Source organism: Salmo salar, chromosome 15 (assembly GCF_965601325.2).
Source record: "Salmo salar chromosome 15, fSalSal1, whole genome shotgun sequence".
Classification (NCBI taxonomy): Eukaryota; Metazoa; Chordata; class Actinopteri; order Salmoniformes; family Salmonidae; genus Salmo; species Salmo salar.
The window spans coordinates 87513198-87528896 of record NC_138305.1 but is presented as its reverse complement, the minus strand read 5'-3'; the positions used below and the strand labels follow the sequence as shown (position 1 = coordinate 87528896).

The 15699-nt window shown below is 41.5% G+C and overlaps 1 protein-coding gene across 4 annotated transcripts in view; it reads left to right on the top strand.

Annotated features, from left to right (window-relative positions):
- The window catches only part of vdr0 (vitamin D receptor), an 86004-nt gene that overhangs the window by 47286 nt on the left and 23019 nt on the right, over positions 1–15699 (top strand). For all 4 annotated transcript variants that reach the window (XM_014146371.3, XM_014146374.3, XM_014146372.3 and 1 more), the window contains 2 exon segments: positions 4323–4470; positions 11131–11261. In XM_014146371.3, coding sequence (XP_014001846.1) covers positions 4325–4470; positions 11131–11261 — 277 coding nt within the window. In that variant the 5' untranslated portion in view covers positions 4323–4324.

The window sequence follows — 15699 nt, the reverse complement described above, 5'->3', positions numbered from 1 at the left end:
TTGCCAGTCTCATATGAGATAGTGGCAACGCTGGAATAGTTTACCATTGGGGCAGCCTGGCTTTATATTAGGCACCTCTGTCTCTATGCAATTCTTTGCCAGTCAGACCAACAACCTAATGATTGCTTCCAGGAATAGAGAGGGACTCGCTTCGCCAGTCTGCATTATGTTTTCAGCTTCCAGCTAAAGAAAAACAACTTGTTTTTCTGTTCTGGCCCTGTGGTGAGCCGTGGACGAAAGAACAAAATGCTCAAACCAACCAGTGCCTTTGTCAGCAGAGAAACAGATGACAGCTGTTCAGTTATTCACATCTTGGCTAAACCTTGATTTCTCTAGTACAACGATGAATTATGTTATGGTCTGTGGTTGGGCTGATTTGATAGTGTGTTGCCCATGTTTATCAATCAACATCCTGTGTCTGCATTGAATGCCCATGCATATGTACACACACCCCTGTTACACATGGGTCATTACTTGCTAAATAAGAATTTTATTATTGCTGTTTTTCCGTCTTATGGTTCAGAATGTGCTAGTACTGCGTATTGAGAAATGTCATGTCCTTGTTTTCTATGTATAAGGGGGTTATTGGTGTTTGGCATTTTGATGGAACTGCCTAATCAGTATGGTTGGGCGACCTATATCAAATTAATTCTATTTTTGTGTGATATTCCTAATGCCTGTAATATTTTTTTTAAATGTTTTTATGAGCTTTTGTGCACTTGTTCTCGTGTTGTCTTTTTGGTCTCGTCTCCTATGCTCTTTCTGTGCTCTGTATACCTTCCCATTTACACCAGAGATTAGTATATCATGACGAGATGCTTATGTCTCTGCCTTAACAATGGGAGTCGTTGTCCCAAAGGCGGGAAGGCAGGCAACAAGCTTAGGCCCAAAATAAGCCCATAGAAACGCATTGACTTTATTTTGGACAGATTATAGCGAGAGTGAAACCTCTCACTTTGCTTCTTCCCCTCTATGGTTTACACACAAACCAAGCCCCTGCCACTCAAAACAACAAAGATGAGCGATCACTTCTTCCTCTCTGACGAGCTGTTTCAACTTTTTGCATTTGAGGTTTGGTCCAACAGAATCGGTCATATGGACACAAACGTTTTGAGACATTATTTTACTGTAATAGAGAAGTTAACCTTTTCTATCGATAACCTTTTTATGTCTCAACTCTTCAAATTGTGAGCAGAGCAGACACTACTAAAATGAGACTATCAATGAGCACTGATTCTGGAAAATAAACGCTCAGTTTGTCGGGTGCATCATTGTGGTACCTCTTGCTGTTAGCAGCTTTATAGCTGAAGACTGTTGTACTAGCTGTCTAGTCTGTGTTTTATAAATGTGCAACAATAATCACAATTATAAGGAATTGGCAACTCATTGTCATTCTGAGGAATAAGGTAGGCCACTTGATTTTAACATCTGAACAAAGTTGACAAGCTAACATGCTGCTCAAACAGTTAGGGATGGACCGAAGGGTGTGTTCATAACAATTCTAAGTTGGCTAAACTTGAAATATAAAGATTAGCTGGCTACTCACTAGCAGGTGGTCTTGTGCTTGAGAGGTTGTTTATATACTTAGCTGAAATAAAAGATCCCAGACATTTTCCACAAAAAAAAGCGTATTTCTCAAAAATATTGTGCACAGATTTGTTTACATCCCTGTTAGTGAGCATTTCTACGTTGCCAAGATAATCCATCCACCTGACAGGTGTGGCATACCAAGCAGCTGATCATTACACAGGTGCAACTTGTGCTGGGGACAATAGAAGGCCACTAAAATGTTCAGTTTAGTCACATAACACAATGCCACAAATGTCTCAAGTTGAGGGAGCGTGCAATTGCCATGCTGACTGCAGTAATCTACTAGAGCGGTTGCCACATAATTTAATGTTAATTTGGCTACCATAAGCCGCCTCCAATGTTGTTTTAGAGAATTTGGCAGTACGTTCAACCGGCCTCACAACCGCACTGTAACCACGCCAGCCCAGGACCTCCACATCCGGCTTCTTCACCTGCGGGATCGTCTGAGGCCAGCCACCCGGACAGCTAATGAAACGGTGGGTTTGCACAACCTGAAGAGTTACTGTACAAACTGTTAAAAAAAACGTCTGCGTGCTCGTCATCCTCACCAGGGTCTTGACCTGACAGCAGTTCGGCGTCGTATTCTACGTCAGTAGGCAAATGCTCACCTTTGATGGCCACTGGCCTGCTGTAGAGGTGTGTTCTTCACGGATGATTCCCGTTTCAACTGTACTGGGCATACGGTGGTGTATGGGTGAGGGTTTTGCTGATGTCAATGTTGTGAACAGAGTGCCCCATGGTGGGGATATGGTATGGGCAGGCATAAGCTACGGACAACAAACACGAGATCCTGAGGCCCATTGTTGTGCCATTAATCTGCCGCCATCATCTCATGTTTGAGCATGGCCCCATGTCACAAGGATCTGTACACAATTCCTGGAAGCTGAACATGTCCCAGTTCATCCATGGCCTGCATACTCACCAGACAAGTCACTCTTTGAGCATGTTTGGGATGCTCTGGATCGACGTGTACAACAGCGTGTTCTAGTTCCGGCCAATATCCACCAACTTCGCACAGCCGTTGAAGAAGAGTGGGACAACATTCCACAGGCCACAATCAACAACTTGATTAACTCTATACGAAGGTGTTTTAAGGTATCTGTGACTGACATGCATATCTGTATTCCCAGTCATGTGACATCCATTGATTAGGGCCTAATGACTTCATTTAAATTGACTGATTTCCTTATCTGAACTGTAACTCAGTAAAGTCTTTGAAATTGTTAAATGTTGCGTTTTATATTTTTGTTCAGTGTAATACCCGTGTTCATTTTATATAGCCTCATGCTTATTCTAAGAAGTTACGCATGGTTCTGGTTAAATTTGTAACAAAAATAGCATTTTTATAGACTCTTAAAAACCAGATCAGTGAATATTGAAAAAAAATGACATGTTAAAATAATATAATTATTACTGGGTCTCATGGTTGTGGAAGGCTTGGGCCTATATTTAGCCTAGGTATAACGTCACAAGCCCAGAATTAATTTGATTATTGGTGACTTGTTTGAAATGCTGTGTATTTTACCTTTTAATAGTACATTAACATTTATTTAGACAACAGTTAATAAACAAGATGTATGTTGTGAATCACTCTTAATTTAGAAAAGAATTGAGGTGATTTTTAGGTCGTATCACCCTGCCCTGCTAATCCGGGTGACTGGATTTATTCCATGGTTTTTTTGTCCCTGGTTTTACTTTTTCCTTTTGAGTTATTTATCAGATGCTCTTATCCAGAGCGATTTACAGTAGCAATTAGGGTTACGTGCCTTGCTCTAGTGCATATCGACAGTGTTTTTTTTTCACCTAGTCGGCTTGGGATTCGAACCAGCGACCTTTTTGTTACTGGCCCAACGCTCTTAACCGCTACGCTACCTTCCTGGACCTGTTCCCAGTTTCTTGCTCCATCCTCTACTGCAGGGATCATCAACTACATTCAGCCACATTTTTTTTATTTCTTGAGCGGATGGTCAGCGGTCAGAACATGATTACAAATAATAAATGCTATAAAATTTTACTAAAACATTATTTCAAATCTTTCTTACATTTATATACAATCACATCTCTAATTATGCGTGGGAATACATTGGAACAAATTATGAAAATGTAAAACCACTTGGAGCTCATTTGCTGGTGTTTTTGTCTAAAATCACCCACAGGCCAAATTGAGCCTGGGCAGCCAGTTGGGGAACCCTGCCCTACAGGCAGGCTAAACCCTGTCTGGCCATGTGACTGACTGTTGACACTTTCTCACACCCCGTCAATCATAACCTCTTCCCGGTTCTCTTTTCTTTGGTCCAGCTTCCTGTTCCGTGTTAGATCTGCTTCATCTTCCTGGGAGGTCCCTAATTCCTATATGTAACACCGCTACTAGAATATAATGTCTCTCTGCTCTTCTCTCTCCATACAATGCCAGAGGATCTTTTGGCTGTCAAAGGAAATTAGGCAGAGTGAGATTGAAAAGGGGTTTGGGTGTGTTACCTCTGGTGTGCATTACTTCAGTTATTTTCATTGACAGGGACAAATGGCGTTAACTCACTACAGAGCCAATAACAGGAACAATCATTGGGCTGTTTCTTGTCTTGTGGCTTATGATGATTTCCCCAACACCTGTCTCTATAATTTGAGTTGCAACACATGCAACCTGTCTGATACAGCCTTGCTCACACACATGGGAAGGATGGACTGCACCAGACCACTGCTTACCAAACACACTCTCTCCTCTCTCATTGCAGTGATGGAGACCATGGCTGTGAGCACGTCTGTGGTGGGGCCTGATGAGTTTGACCGCAACGCGCCGCGCATCTGTGGCGTCTGTGGCGACAAGGCCACAGGCTTCCACTTCAACGCCATGACCTGTGAGGGCTGCAAAGGCTTCTTCAGGTGGGTACTGACCAGGACAGGACCGGTACACTATGCATGGGATGGGTTTGCTGGAGGGTCCAGTTTGACTTGGAACAGAAAGGGTTATCCAGGGTTGTCTTTTATTTCCGCTTGCTTGCCCTAATGAACACAATGTAGTGGAGTAGCCTGTGGGGCTCCAGGGCTTATTATGGCTCAATACTTCCCACACAGCGGAGGACATACCACACTGTCCGGGAATAAAAGCAATGTAGGCAATATTGAAATTATCTGACAGCCTCTGATCCAAGCCAAACTAAAGTGCTGTCCATATGGAAGCTTATTATCTGGAATCTTTTTAAAGCTAGAACAAGCTGGTCTTTTGAGCAGGAACGGGAGAATGTATTTTTGTTTAATGACAAGGAATAGGCCGAGAGGTTGTAACTTTATTAATGTGGCCAAGATCGGTCGTTTGTGGCTGTTAGTTTACAGCACACGATGTCAGAAACCACAGCCTTGTTATAAACTTGTTCACAGTAAACTAGTTTAGTCGATCATAGAAACAAGTGCACGTAATCAGCGAGTCCAACGCCACTGTATATCTTTAGAAGTAAAATCAAGTATGTCATAGACGACCAGTTCGCTGCTGAGTTCAAAGCTGAGCGGTTTCCGTTCGATTCTTTAACTTTGATTTCTTGAAACCATGAAGAAAATCAAGAAACATCTAAAAAAAAAAACTGTAGGGTTGTAGGTTTTATATTTATTTTTATTTAACCTTTTATTTAACTAGGCAAGTCAGTTAAGAACATATTCTTATTTACAATGACGGCCTAGTGGGTTAACTGCCTTGTTCAGGGGGAGAACGACAGATTTTTACCTTGTCAGCTCGGGGATTCGATCTTGCAACCTTTCGGTTACTGGCCCAGCGCTCTAAACACTAGGCTACCTGCCGCCCCTATAGGGTATACCTGCTGCCCCTATTAGAGGTCGACCGATGATGGTTTCTCGACGCCGATACCGATTTATTGGAGGACCAAAAAAAAGCCGCTACCGATTAATCGGTCAATATTTTCATTTATTTTGTATTTATTTTTTACAATATATTTGTAATAATGACAACAATACTGAATGAACACTTTTATTTTAATATAATACAGAAATAAAATAAATTAAGTCTCAAATAAATAATGAAACATGTTCAATTTGGTTTAAAAATGCAAAAACACAGTGTTGGAGAAGAAAGTAGAAGTGCAATGTGTCATGTAAAAAAAAAAGCTAACTTTTAAATTCCTTGCTTCGAACATGAGAACATATGAAAGCTGATGTTTTTTTTTAACATGAGTCTTCAATATTCCCAATTTGTAGTTATTATAGGAATATTTCTCTCTATACCATTTTGTATTTCATATACCTTTTGGCTATTGAATGTTTTTATAGGCACTGTAGTATTGCCAGCCTAATCTCGGGAGTTGATGGGCTTGAAGTCATAAACAGCGCTGTGCTTCAAGCATTGCGAAGAGCTGCTGGCAAACGCAGGAAAGTGCTGTTTTGAGTGAATGCTTACGAGCCTGCTGCTGCCTACCACCGCTCAGTCAGACTTCTATATCAAATCATAGACTTAATTATAATATAATAAACACAGCAATACGAGCCTTAGTTTCCGGATTTGACCATATTAATGACCTATCATTTTGAGAACAAAACGTTTATTCTTTCAGTGAAATACGGAACCGTTGCATATTTTATCGAACGGGTGGCAAGCCTAAGTCTAAATATTGCTGTTACATTGGTTGTGCAATGTTATGTCAGAATTATGTAAAATTCTGGCAAATGATTTACTGTCTTTGTTAGGAAGAAATGTTCTTCACACAGTTGCAATGAGCCAGGCGGCCCAAACTGCTGCATATACCCTGACGCGAATGCGCTATTGTTAAATCATCACCCGTTTGGCAAAGTAGGCTGTGATTCAATGATAAATTCACAAGCACTGCATTGATTATATGCACGCAGGACAAGCTAGTTAATTTAACCTCTTACATCTAGGCGTTCCACTAGCGGAACAACCCCTAGCCAACAGCCAATGGGATCGCATGGCGCGAAATACAAAAACCTCAAAAATCCAAAATTTAAAATTTTTCAAACATACGACTATTTTACACCATTTGAAAGATAAACCTCTCCTGAATCCAACCACGTTGTTCGATTTCAAAAAGGCTTTACAGCGAAAGCAAAACATTAGATTATGTTAGGAGAGTACATAGACCAAAATAACCACACAGCCATTTTCTAAGCAAGCATATATGTCAATAAAACCCAAAACACAGCTAAATGAAGCACTAACCTTTTATCTTCATCAAATGACACTTCTAGGACATTAAGTTAATCAATACATGTATGTTTTGTTCGATAAAGTTCATATTTATATCCAAAAACAGCATTATACTTTAGACAGCCAATGGAAGCCTTCGAAAGTCCAACGTAACAGCACAAATACTGTAGTTTTGAAAGGGACTAGAAAGAACTACATTTCTCAGATCCTACACCTCCTGGTTGACTTTTTCTCAGGTTTTTGCCTGCCATATGAGTTCTGTTATACTCACAGACACCATTCAAACAGTTTTAGAAACGTAAGTGTTTTCTATCCAAATCTACTAATAATATGCATATTCTCGTTTCTGGGCAAGAGTAGTAACCAGTTTAAATCGGGTAAGTTTTTTTCATCCGGCCATGAAAATACTGCCCCCTATCCATATCAGGTTAAACGAGTAATATCATCAGCCATGTGTAGTTAACTAGTGATTATGTTAAGATTTAATTGTTTTTTTATAAGATAAGTTTAATGCTAGCTAGCAACTTACCTTGGCTCCTTGCTGCACTCGTGTAACAGGTGGTCAACCTGCCACGCAGTCTCCTCGTGGATTGCAATGTAATTGGCCATAATCGACGTTAAAAAATACCGATTGTTATGAAAACTTGAAATCGTCCATGCCGATTAATCGGTCGACTTCTAGCCCCTATAGGGTATACCTATAGGGTTCATAGTGATAGAAGTACTATTGCAGTGCAGAAAGCACCACATCAAAGGGTCGGCCATATCATAACTCAGTCTAGGCTACTTGATGCAGCTTCATATAATGTAACCGATGTAAACTCAGCAAAAAAAGAAACGTCCCTTTTTCAGGACCCTGTCTTTCAAAGATAATTCGTAAAAATCCAAATAACTTCACAGATCTTCATTGTAAAGGGTTTAAACACGGTTTCCCATGCTTGTTCAATTAACTATAAACAATTAATGAACATGCACCTGTGGAACGGTCGTTAAGACATTAACAGCTTACAGACGGTAGGCAATTAAGGTCACAGTTATGAAAACGTAGGACACTAAAGAGGCCTTTCTACTGACTCTGAAAAACACCAAAAGAAAGATGCCCAGGTTCCTTGCTCATCTGCATGAACGTGCCTTAGGCATGCTGCAAGGAGGCATGAGGACTGCAGATGTGGCCAGGGCAATAAATTGCAATGTCCATACTGTGAGACACCTAAGACAGCGCTACAGGGAGACAGAACGGACAGCTGATCGTCCTCACAGTGGCAGACCACATTTAACAACACCTGCACAGGATCGGTACATCAGAACATCACACCTGCGGGACAGTTACAGGATGGCAACAACAACTGCCCGAATTACACCAGGAACGAACAATCCCTCCATCAGTGCTCAGACTGTCCTCAATAGGCTGAGAGAGGCTGGACTGAGGGCTTGTAGGCCTGTTGTAAGGCAGGTCCTCACCAGACATCACCGGCAACAACGTCGCCTATGGGCACAAACCCACCGCCGCTGGACCAGACAAGACTGGCAAAAAGTGCTCTTCACTGACGAGTCGCGGTTTTGTCTCACCAGGGGTGATAGTCAGATTCGCGTTTATCATCGAAGGAATGAGCGTTACACCAAGGCCTGTACTCTGGAGCGGGATCGATTTGGAGTTGGAGGGTCCGTCATGGTCTGGGGCGGTGTGTCACAGCATCATCGGACTGGGCTTGTTGTCATTGCAGGCAATCTCAACGCTGTGCGTTACAGGAAAGACATCCTCCTCCCTCATGTGGTATCCTTCCTGCAGGCTCATCCTGACATGACCCTCCAGCATGACAATGCCACCAGCCATACTACTCGTTCTGTGCATGATTTCCTGCAAGACAGGAATGTCAGTGTTCTGTCATGGCCAGCGAAGAGCTCGGATCTCAATCCCATTGAGCACGTCTGGGACCTGTTGGATCGGAGGGCTAGGGCTATTACCCCCAGATATATCAGGGAACTTGCAGGTGCCTTGGTGGAAGAGTGGGGTAGCATCTCACAGCAAGAACTGGCAAATCTGGTGCAGTCCATGAGGGGGAGATGCACTGCAGTACTTAACTTCTTGGGGCTATGTGGGACGCTAGCGTGCCACCCGTGGTGCACCCTATCAACAGCAGGTGCATTTCAAGAGCGGCAAATTTGAAACCAAATAAATGTCAAAATTCAAATTTTTCAAACATACAACTATCTTACACCCTTTGAAAGATAAACATCTCCTTAATCTAACCACGTTGTCCGATTTCAAAAAGGTTTTACGGCGAAAGCATAAAGTTAGATTATGTTAGGAGAGTACATTGACAATAGCTGTGTGTAATGTTTTGTCAATTCAAAGCCAGGCGTCACCAAAACCATAAAACCAGCTAAAATGATGCACTAACCTTTTACAATCTCCATCAGATGACACTCCTAGGACATTATGTTAGACAATGCATGCATTTTTAGTTCTATCAAGTTCATATTTATATCCAAAAACAACGTTTTACTATGGCATTGATGTTGAGGAAATCGTTTCCCTCCAATAACCGGCAGTCAAGTCAGCACCACAAATTAAATAATTAAAATTAGAAAACATTGGTAAAATATTATATTGTCATTTAAAGAATTATAGATTTACATCTCTTGAACGCAATCAACTTGCCAGATTTAAAAATAACCTTACTGGGAAATCACACTTTGCAATAATCTGAGCACTGCGCCCAGAAAAATATGCTTTGCTATACAGACAAACGGCCATGTTGGAGAGATCTAAAATCGAAAATACTATGTAAATAATCCATTACCTTTGATTCTCTTCATCAGATGTCACTTCCAGGAATCCCAGGTCCATAACGAATGTAGTTTTGTTCAAAAAAGCTCATCATTTATATCCAAAAAGCTCCGTGTTGTTAGCACATGATCTAAGCCAGCCGGACTTCTCGTCATGAACGAGGGGGAAAAATATATTTACGTTCGTTCAAACATGTCAAACGTTGTATAGCATAAATCATTAGTGCCTTTTTTAACCAGAACATGAATAATATTCAAGGTGGACGAATGCATTCTCTTTTATAACGTATTGGAACGAGGGTACCCAACATGAACTCGCGCGCCAGAGTCTAATCGGCCATCACCGTTCCATGGCTCTTGTTCGGTCAGATCTCACAGTAAAAGACTCAAAACACTTTGTAAAGGCTGGTGACATCTAGTGGAAGCAATAGGAAGTGCCAAAACATTAATCAACCCCTGTGTGTTTCAATGGCATAGGCTTAAAGGTAATTCAACACATCAGGTATCCACTTCCTGTCAGAAAATGTCTCAGGGTTTTGCCTGCCAAATGAGTTCTGTTATACTCACAGACACCATTCAAACAGTTTTAGAAACTTTAGGGTGTTTTCTATCCATATATAATAAGTATATGCATATTCTAGTTACTGGGTAGGATTAGTAACCAGATTAAATCGGGTACGTTTTTTTATCCAGCCGTGAAAATACTGCCCCCTAGCCCCAACAGGTTAATACAGCTGGTGGCCACACCAGATTCTGACTGTTACTTTTTGAACCCGCCTTTGTTCAGGGACACATTATTCCATACATGTCTATGGAACTTGTTCAGTTTGTCTGTTGTAGAATCTTATGTTCATACAAATATTTACACATGTTAAGTTTGCTGAAAATAAACGCAGTTGACAGTGAGAGGACCTTTATTTTTTTGCTGAGTTTATATGGATGAGAGGCAGTTTCTAAAAGAAAGAAGGGAAAAAATGCCAGACGTTCTTTCTCAGGCATCATGCTGTTCTCATTAAACTCAACCATTAACTCTTAAGTCAGCTGTCCTCTCATGTCTGTCGTTCCCAATTTGTTATTTTGGAGAAAGGTCAGCTGACACCTGTAGGTACCCCAGTGTGTGAATATGTGGGAACAATAGGGACTCAAGTACTTATCTATGGGTTTGTTTTATTTATGCTTTTGGTGTGTTGATCAATTTCTGAACTTTGTGTGTGTGTGTGTGTGTGTGTGTGTGTGTGTGTGTGTGTGTGTGTGTGTGTGTGTGTGTGTGTGTGTGTGTGTGTGTGTGTCTACCTGTGTGTGTGTGTGTGCGCGTGCGCGCTTGCTGTAAATGGGAGGCTGTATGAAAAAAACGAATTCCTTCAAAGTGCACGCTGCGTAACTGCTCATGATATGTTTTGTTTTTTTCTGTGAGGAGGTAGTGTGTCTTATTCCGTTTGTGTGTCTGCAAATGTAATCCAGTTGCGTAATAATCCCATCTGCCTCCATTTTGCAAATAAATTCTGTGTTTTTAATGTCTCTGTGTATATTTGAAAGTGTCAGTGAGCCAGGTTTCGATATCTCCTTCTCGCTGCCTCCACCAGACGCAGCATGAAGCGTAAGGCCAGTTTCACCTGCCCCTTCAACGGCAGCTGTACCATCACCAAGGACAACCGGCGGCACTGCCAGGCCTGCCGGCTCAAACGCTGCGTGGACATCGGCATGATGAAGGAGTGTGAGTGCTCAGAGACTGATTGCTAAATGGTCATAAATACAGTAACTTCAGCACTTTAAGTGCTAGGCTCATGCTGGCTTAAGACTACATCATATAGGCCTAATGTGAAAAAGCAGTACGGTGTACTGTATAGAATTTTAGTAGAATCTGTTTTACTGTACATTCATGCATAGTCATTGTTGCCTGGACATGTTCTTTATGTTTAAGATATCTGTATTTTTGACCTGTTTCAGGAAACTAGGCGTATGTCGCGGTCACTACTTCACACGAGAGCCATTTGAACATAATCTTAATTTTTTTAATCAAAATGCCTTTTTTGGCAGAAATGCCTTCTGGAACATGTGACCTTTCATGTGCCTTAACCCCTGTGCGGCCATACGGGACGGACATCCAGCGAAAAATCATATCGCCATTAGCATAACAAAATGTAATTAAAAAAAATAATTCAATTTTTTTCTTCAAATTATATCGTTTTATAGATACACCTCTCCTGAATCGAACCACGTTGTCAGATTTCAAAAAGGCTTTACAGCAAAAGCAAAACATTAGATTATGTTAGAGGAGTATATCGTAAAAGTAGCCACATAGCCATTTTCCGACCAACCACATGCATCACAAATAACCAAAAAACAGCTAAATGCAGCACTAACCTTTGACAATCTTCATCAGATGACACACCTAGGACATCATGTTACACAATACATGCATTCTTTTGTTCGATAAAGTTCATATTTATATATAAAAACAGCATTTTACATCGGTGCGTAACGTTGACTAACTATTTTCCCTCAAATGCATCCGATGAAACAGAGCTACAATTTACTAAATTACTATTAGAATTTTTTTTTAAATGTAATATTGTCATTCTAAGATTTATAGATGAATATCTCTTAAAAGCACCTGTAATGCCAGATTTAAAAATAACTTTACTGGGTAATCACACTTTGCGATAAAAGGGGATGCGATACTCAGAACAATAGGCTAGCAATAGCAATAGGCTAGCCATCTTGGAACAATCACATATCACATCTAGTCTTGTATACTATTGTCAATAATCCCTTACCTTTGGTTGTCTTCATCAGAAAGCACCTCCAGGAATCCCAGGTCCACAACAAATGTATTTTCGTTCGAAAAAATGACTCCTTTATGTTCCAAGAGCTTGTTCTTGTTAGCGCGTCTGAAGGCTGCTCAAAAACTTCCGTCGGCCACGGGACAGCCATTTCGAGAAAATGCATTTTTTTCCCCATTTAGGTTCGTTCAAACATGTCAAACGTTGTATAACATAAATCTTCAGGGCGTTTTTCAACAAGAGAGCCAATAAGATTCGAGAGGGACGATTGCATTGTGTTTCAAAACGTTTCGAAAGGGGAGGGTAACCAGGGGCGCCGGCGTCATAATGGTGATGGCCCTCTCCGTGTGACTACGTTCCACAGCGTCTCATTCATTCAGTTTTAACAGTATAAGGCTCAAACCAATTTCTGAAGACTGGGGACATCTAGTGGAAGCAATAGGAAGTGCTCAATGAACCATAGCTCACGGTGTGATTAATAGGCAACGTGATGAAGTTGAGTTCAATTCAGAATTCCACTTCCTGTTTCCATCTGTCTCGGGGTTTTGACTGCCATATGAGTTCTGTTATACTCACAGACACCATTCAAACAGTTTTAGAAACTTTAGGGTGTTTTCTATCCACAAGTATTAATTATATGCATATCCTAGCTTCTGAGTTTGAGTAGGAGGCCGTTTAAAATGGGCACACATTTTTTTCAAAAATCGCTTTAGCGCCCCCTATCCTAGGGGAACGCCAAGAGGTTAATAACAAACTTGTATGCCATCAGTAAATATGAATAAAATGACTAAATTACAAGCCTAGTTGGTTTAGCCACAGAAAAGGAGAGCAACCTTCCCGCTAGCCATGATTGGCTGAGATAATAAGTGGGCTGGACATGCCGAGAGATGAGTTCGGATTGGTCTGCCATATAGCACGCTTCTGTCTATTTGAGCTGGTCAGTATGTGTAGGTAATCCTGTCTAATGCTGGTTTTAATTTAACTTTTTTTTTTACATAGTAGAACTGCATAAGTGTTGCTCTCCATTTTCTGGAGGACCGAGTTTTGAAATCAGTGGAATTAGAGTATGATAGCTAAGGAGATGGAGAACACCTGTCTCCGGATTACATCTTCAAACTAAGGGCACCCATGGCATCTGTGACAGGGAGAGGCGTTCATCCATGATGTATACGGGTAAGATAGTCTAGCTAGCTACATTTTCAGATTTTACACATTTCCAATTTTGACATAGTACACTTTAACTTGAAAGAAAATACTATTAGCTAACTAGCTGGCTCGCTAGCTAACGTTACATGTATGATCTTATTATTCGTATCTGAGCCATTTTTCTTGGCTAGTTATAGTATAATGTTGGCTAGCTAACACTGAACCTGGTTGGTTATCTACCTGCAGATTCATGCAGGGTAGTAACGTCATGAGTTGGGATTATGGTTAATTGTTTAGCTAGCTAGCTACATGTCTTAACAAAAGACTCTGCTATGCAAGTAACCATTTCGGGTTCGTTCGTAAATTCAGTCTTGCCGTCTACTTCGATTTCAGAGCACTCTCGTCTGACTGTGCCAGAACGCAGAATAACTGATGAATTTACGAACGCTCAACACCTGTTGAATATGACTGGTGTCGGTAAACATCCAGCAAAAAAGCATAATTAAATTGTTGCCAGCAGCACAGTTAGTCACCAATGCTCTGGATAACATGAAAACAGCCTAACCAGCTCTACTAGGGCAAGTAAAGTGGTCAGAGTGGGGTGATCTCTCATTAGTGTCTGGAAGTAACTAGCAAACTAGCCAATGTTAGCCAGTTAGCTTGGGTGCTTGACTGCTGTTGTGAGGTCAGAAGGCTGGGATCACCTCATCAAATAGTGTCCAGTGTGCGCTCTGAAAGCTCCGAGAGCGAAATGCTCTGATTTTACGAATGGACAATCTGACAGCACAGTTGCAGCCACCAACGCTCTGGATAACATAAAAACAGCCTAACCAGCTCTGCTAGGGTGAGTAATGTTCAGTGAGCTGTTCTCTCATTTGTGCCTGGAAGTAGTTAGCCAGTTAGCTTGGGTGCTTGACTGCTGCTGTTAGTACAGAACGCTTGTGTCGACCCTTAGAGATGGGTCGGGCTAAAGCTTAATAGGGGGGGAACGATGGTGAATGGGTGTAGACAAAGAAGAGCTCTCCAGTTGGTACCAAAACGTTCAAAGGTCATTTTCTCAAAAGTGAAGATACAAGTTTAGCCACTTTCAAAGCAAATATTTGTTCCTCAAATATCATGTATGATTTACCATTTTGTAGCTCTGTGTGTCTGCTTTTATCCAATGTGTAAACACTCTAATTTTGCTACACAAGATTGAATCAAGGCGGTCGGTCACATTTGGGTTGCATTCAGCCAGAAAATAGACCAGGGTTGTACTGTTTTACCTTCTGTACCGTATTAGGAAATATGTGGTGGTTTCTGAATATTTAGACAAATTTACTGGCTAAGTCATATTAATCCTGCTTTATGAAATACCCTCCACTTTACTGTGCCGGAACACCAACAAATCCGCATGGTTATGAAAATAGGCAAGTTGTGCATTTTGAGGTGACAGAGAGAAGGGGAACGAGTGGGAGGGGATGGGAGAGAAATAAAGACCAGTCCAACAATGATAGTCTTTCTCCTGCCCGTTACACAATGGTCTGATACAGAGTGGTGCTGCTGCCCTGTAGCGTAGCCTAGCCTGCAAACAGTCACAAGCCTAAATGAGCCCCCTGGAAAATAAAAAGGATCCAAACCGCTAAAATGGCCTCTTTGTCTGCACAAGTGCTATAGCTCCAGGCCATGGGGTCATGGATGAGGAGGGAGCTGCCTGGTGCTGCATGCCCCAGTCATGTGGACCTCACTCATGTAAAAAAACAACAACTATGTGGTACGAAACATTTCAGGCAGAGGTGTGGCACAGAATGAGACTTGCGATTGGATGAGCATGGTGACTGAGCAATTGTCGAGCTGTGCTAAGCTTGATGTGGATACAAGCGGAGGCGGTTATTTAAAGTGTTAAAATGTTGATGTTCTTTAAATGTTGCCTGTTGGTCCTCATTTTTGGACTGCTACAGTTACGGTATGCGTCTCATTTAGCACTGTATGTACACATTAATAATCATGTTTTTGTGTGTGTTAATGACAGTTGACGTTGATGACCTGTGGGTGTAGTCTTAACACTGTAATTGGTCAATCCAAGCCTCGCCCCTAAAGTTTTTTTGTTGCTTCTTCAAAGCACCGCTGCCATGCTGAGGATCCAGCCACATTGTCCGCAGTTGTTAGTGTTAGTGCCAAGACAACAGAGCAGGCATGCCCACTCGGCGCAGCCTGACAAATCAGTGAGCAGTACACAATTAC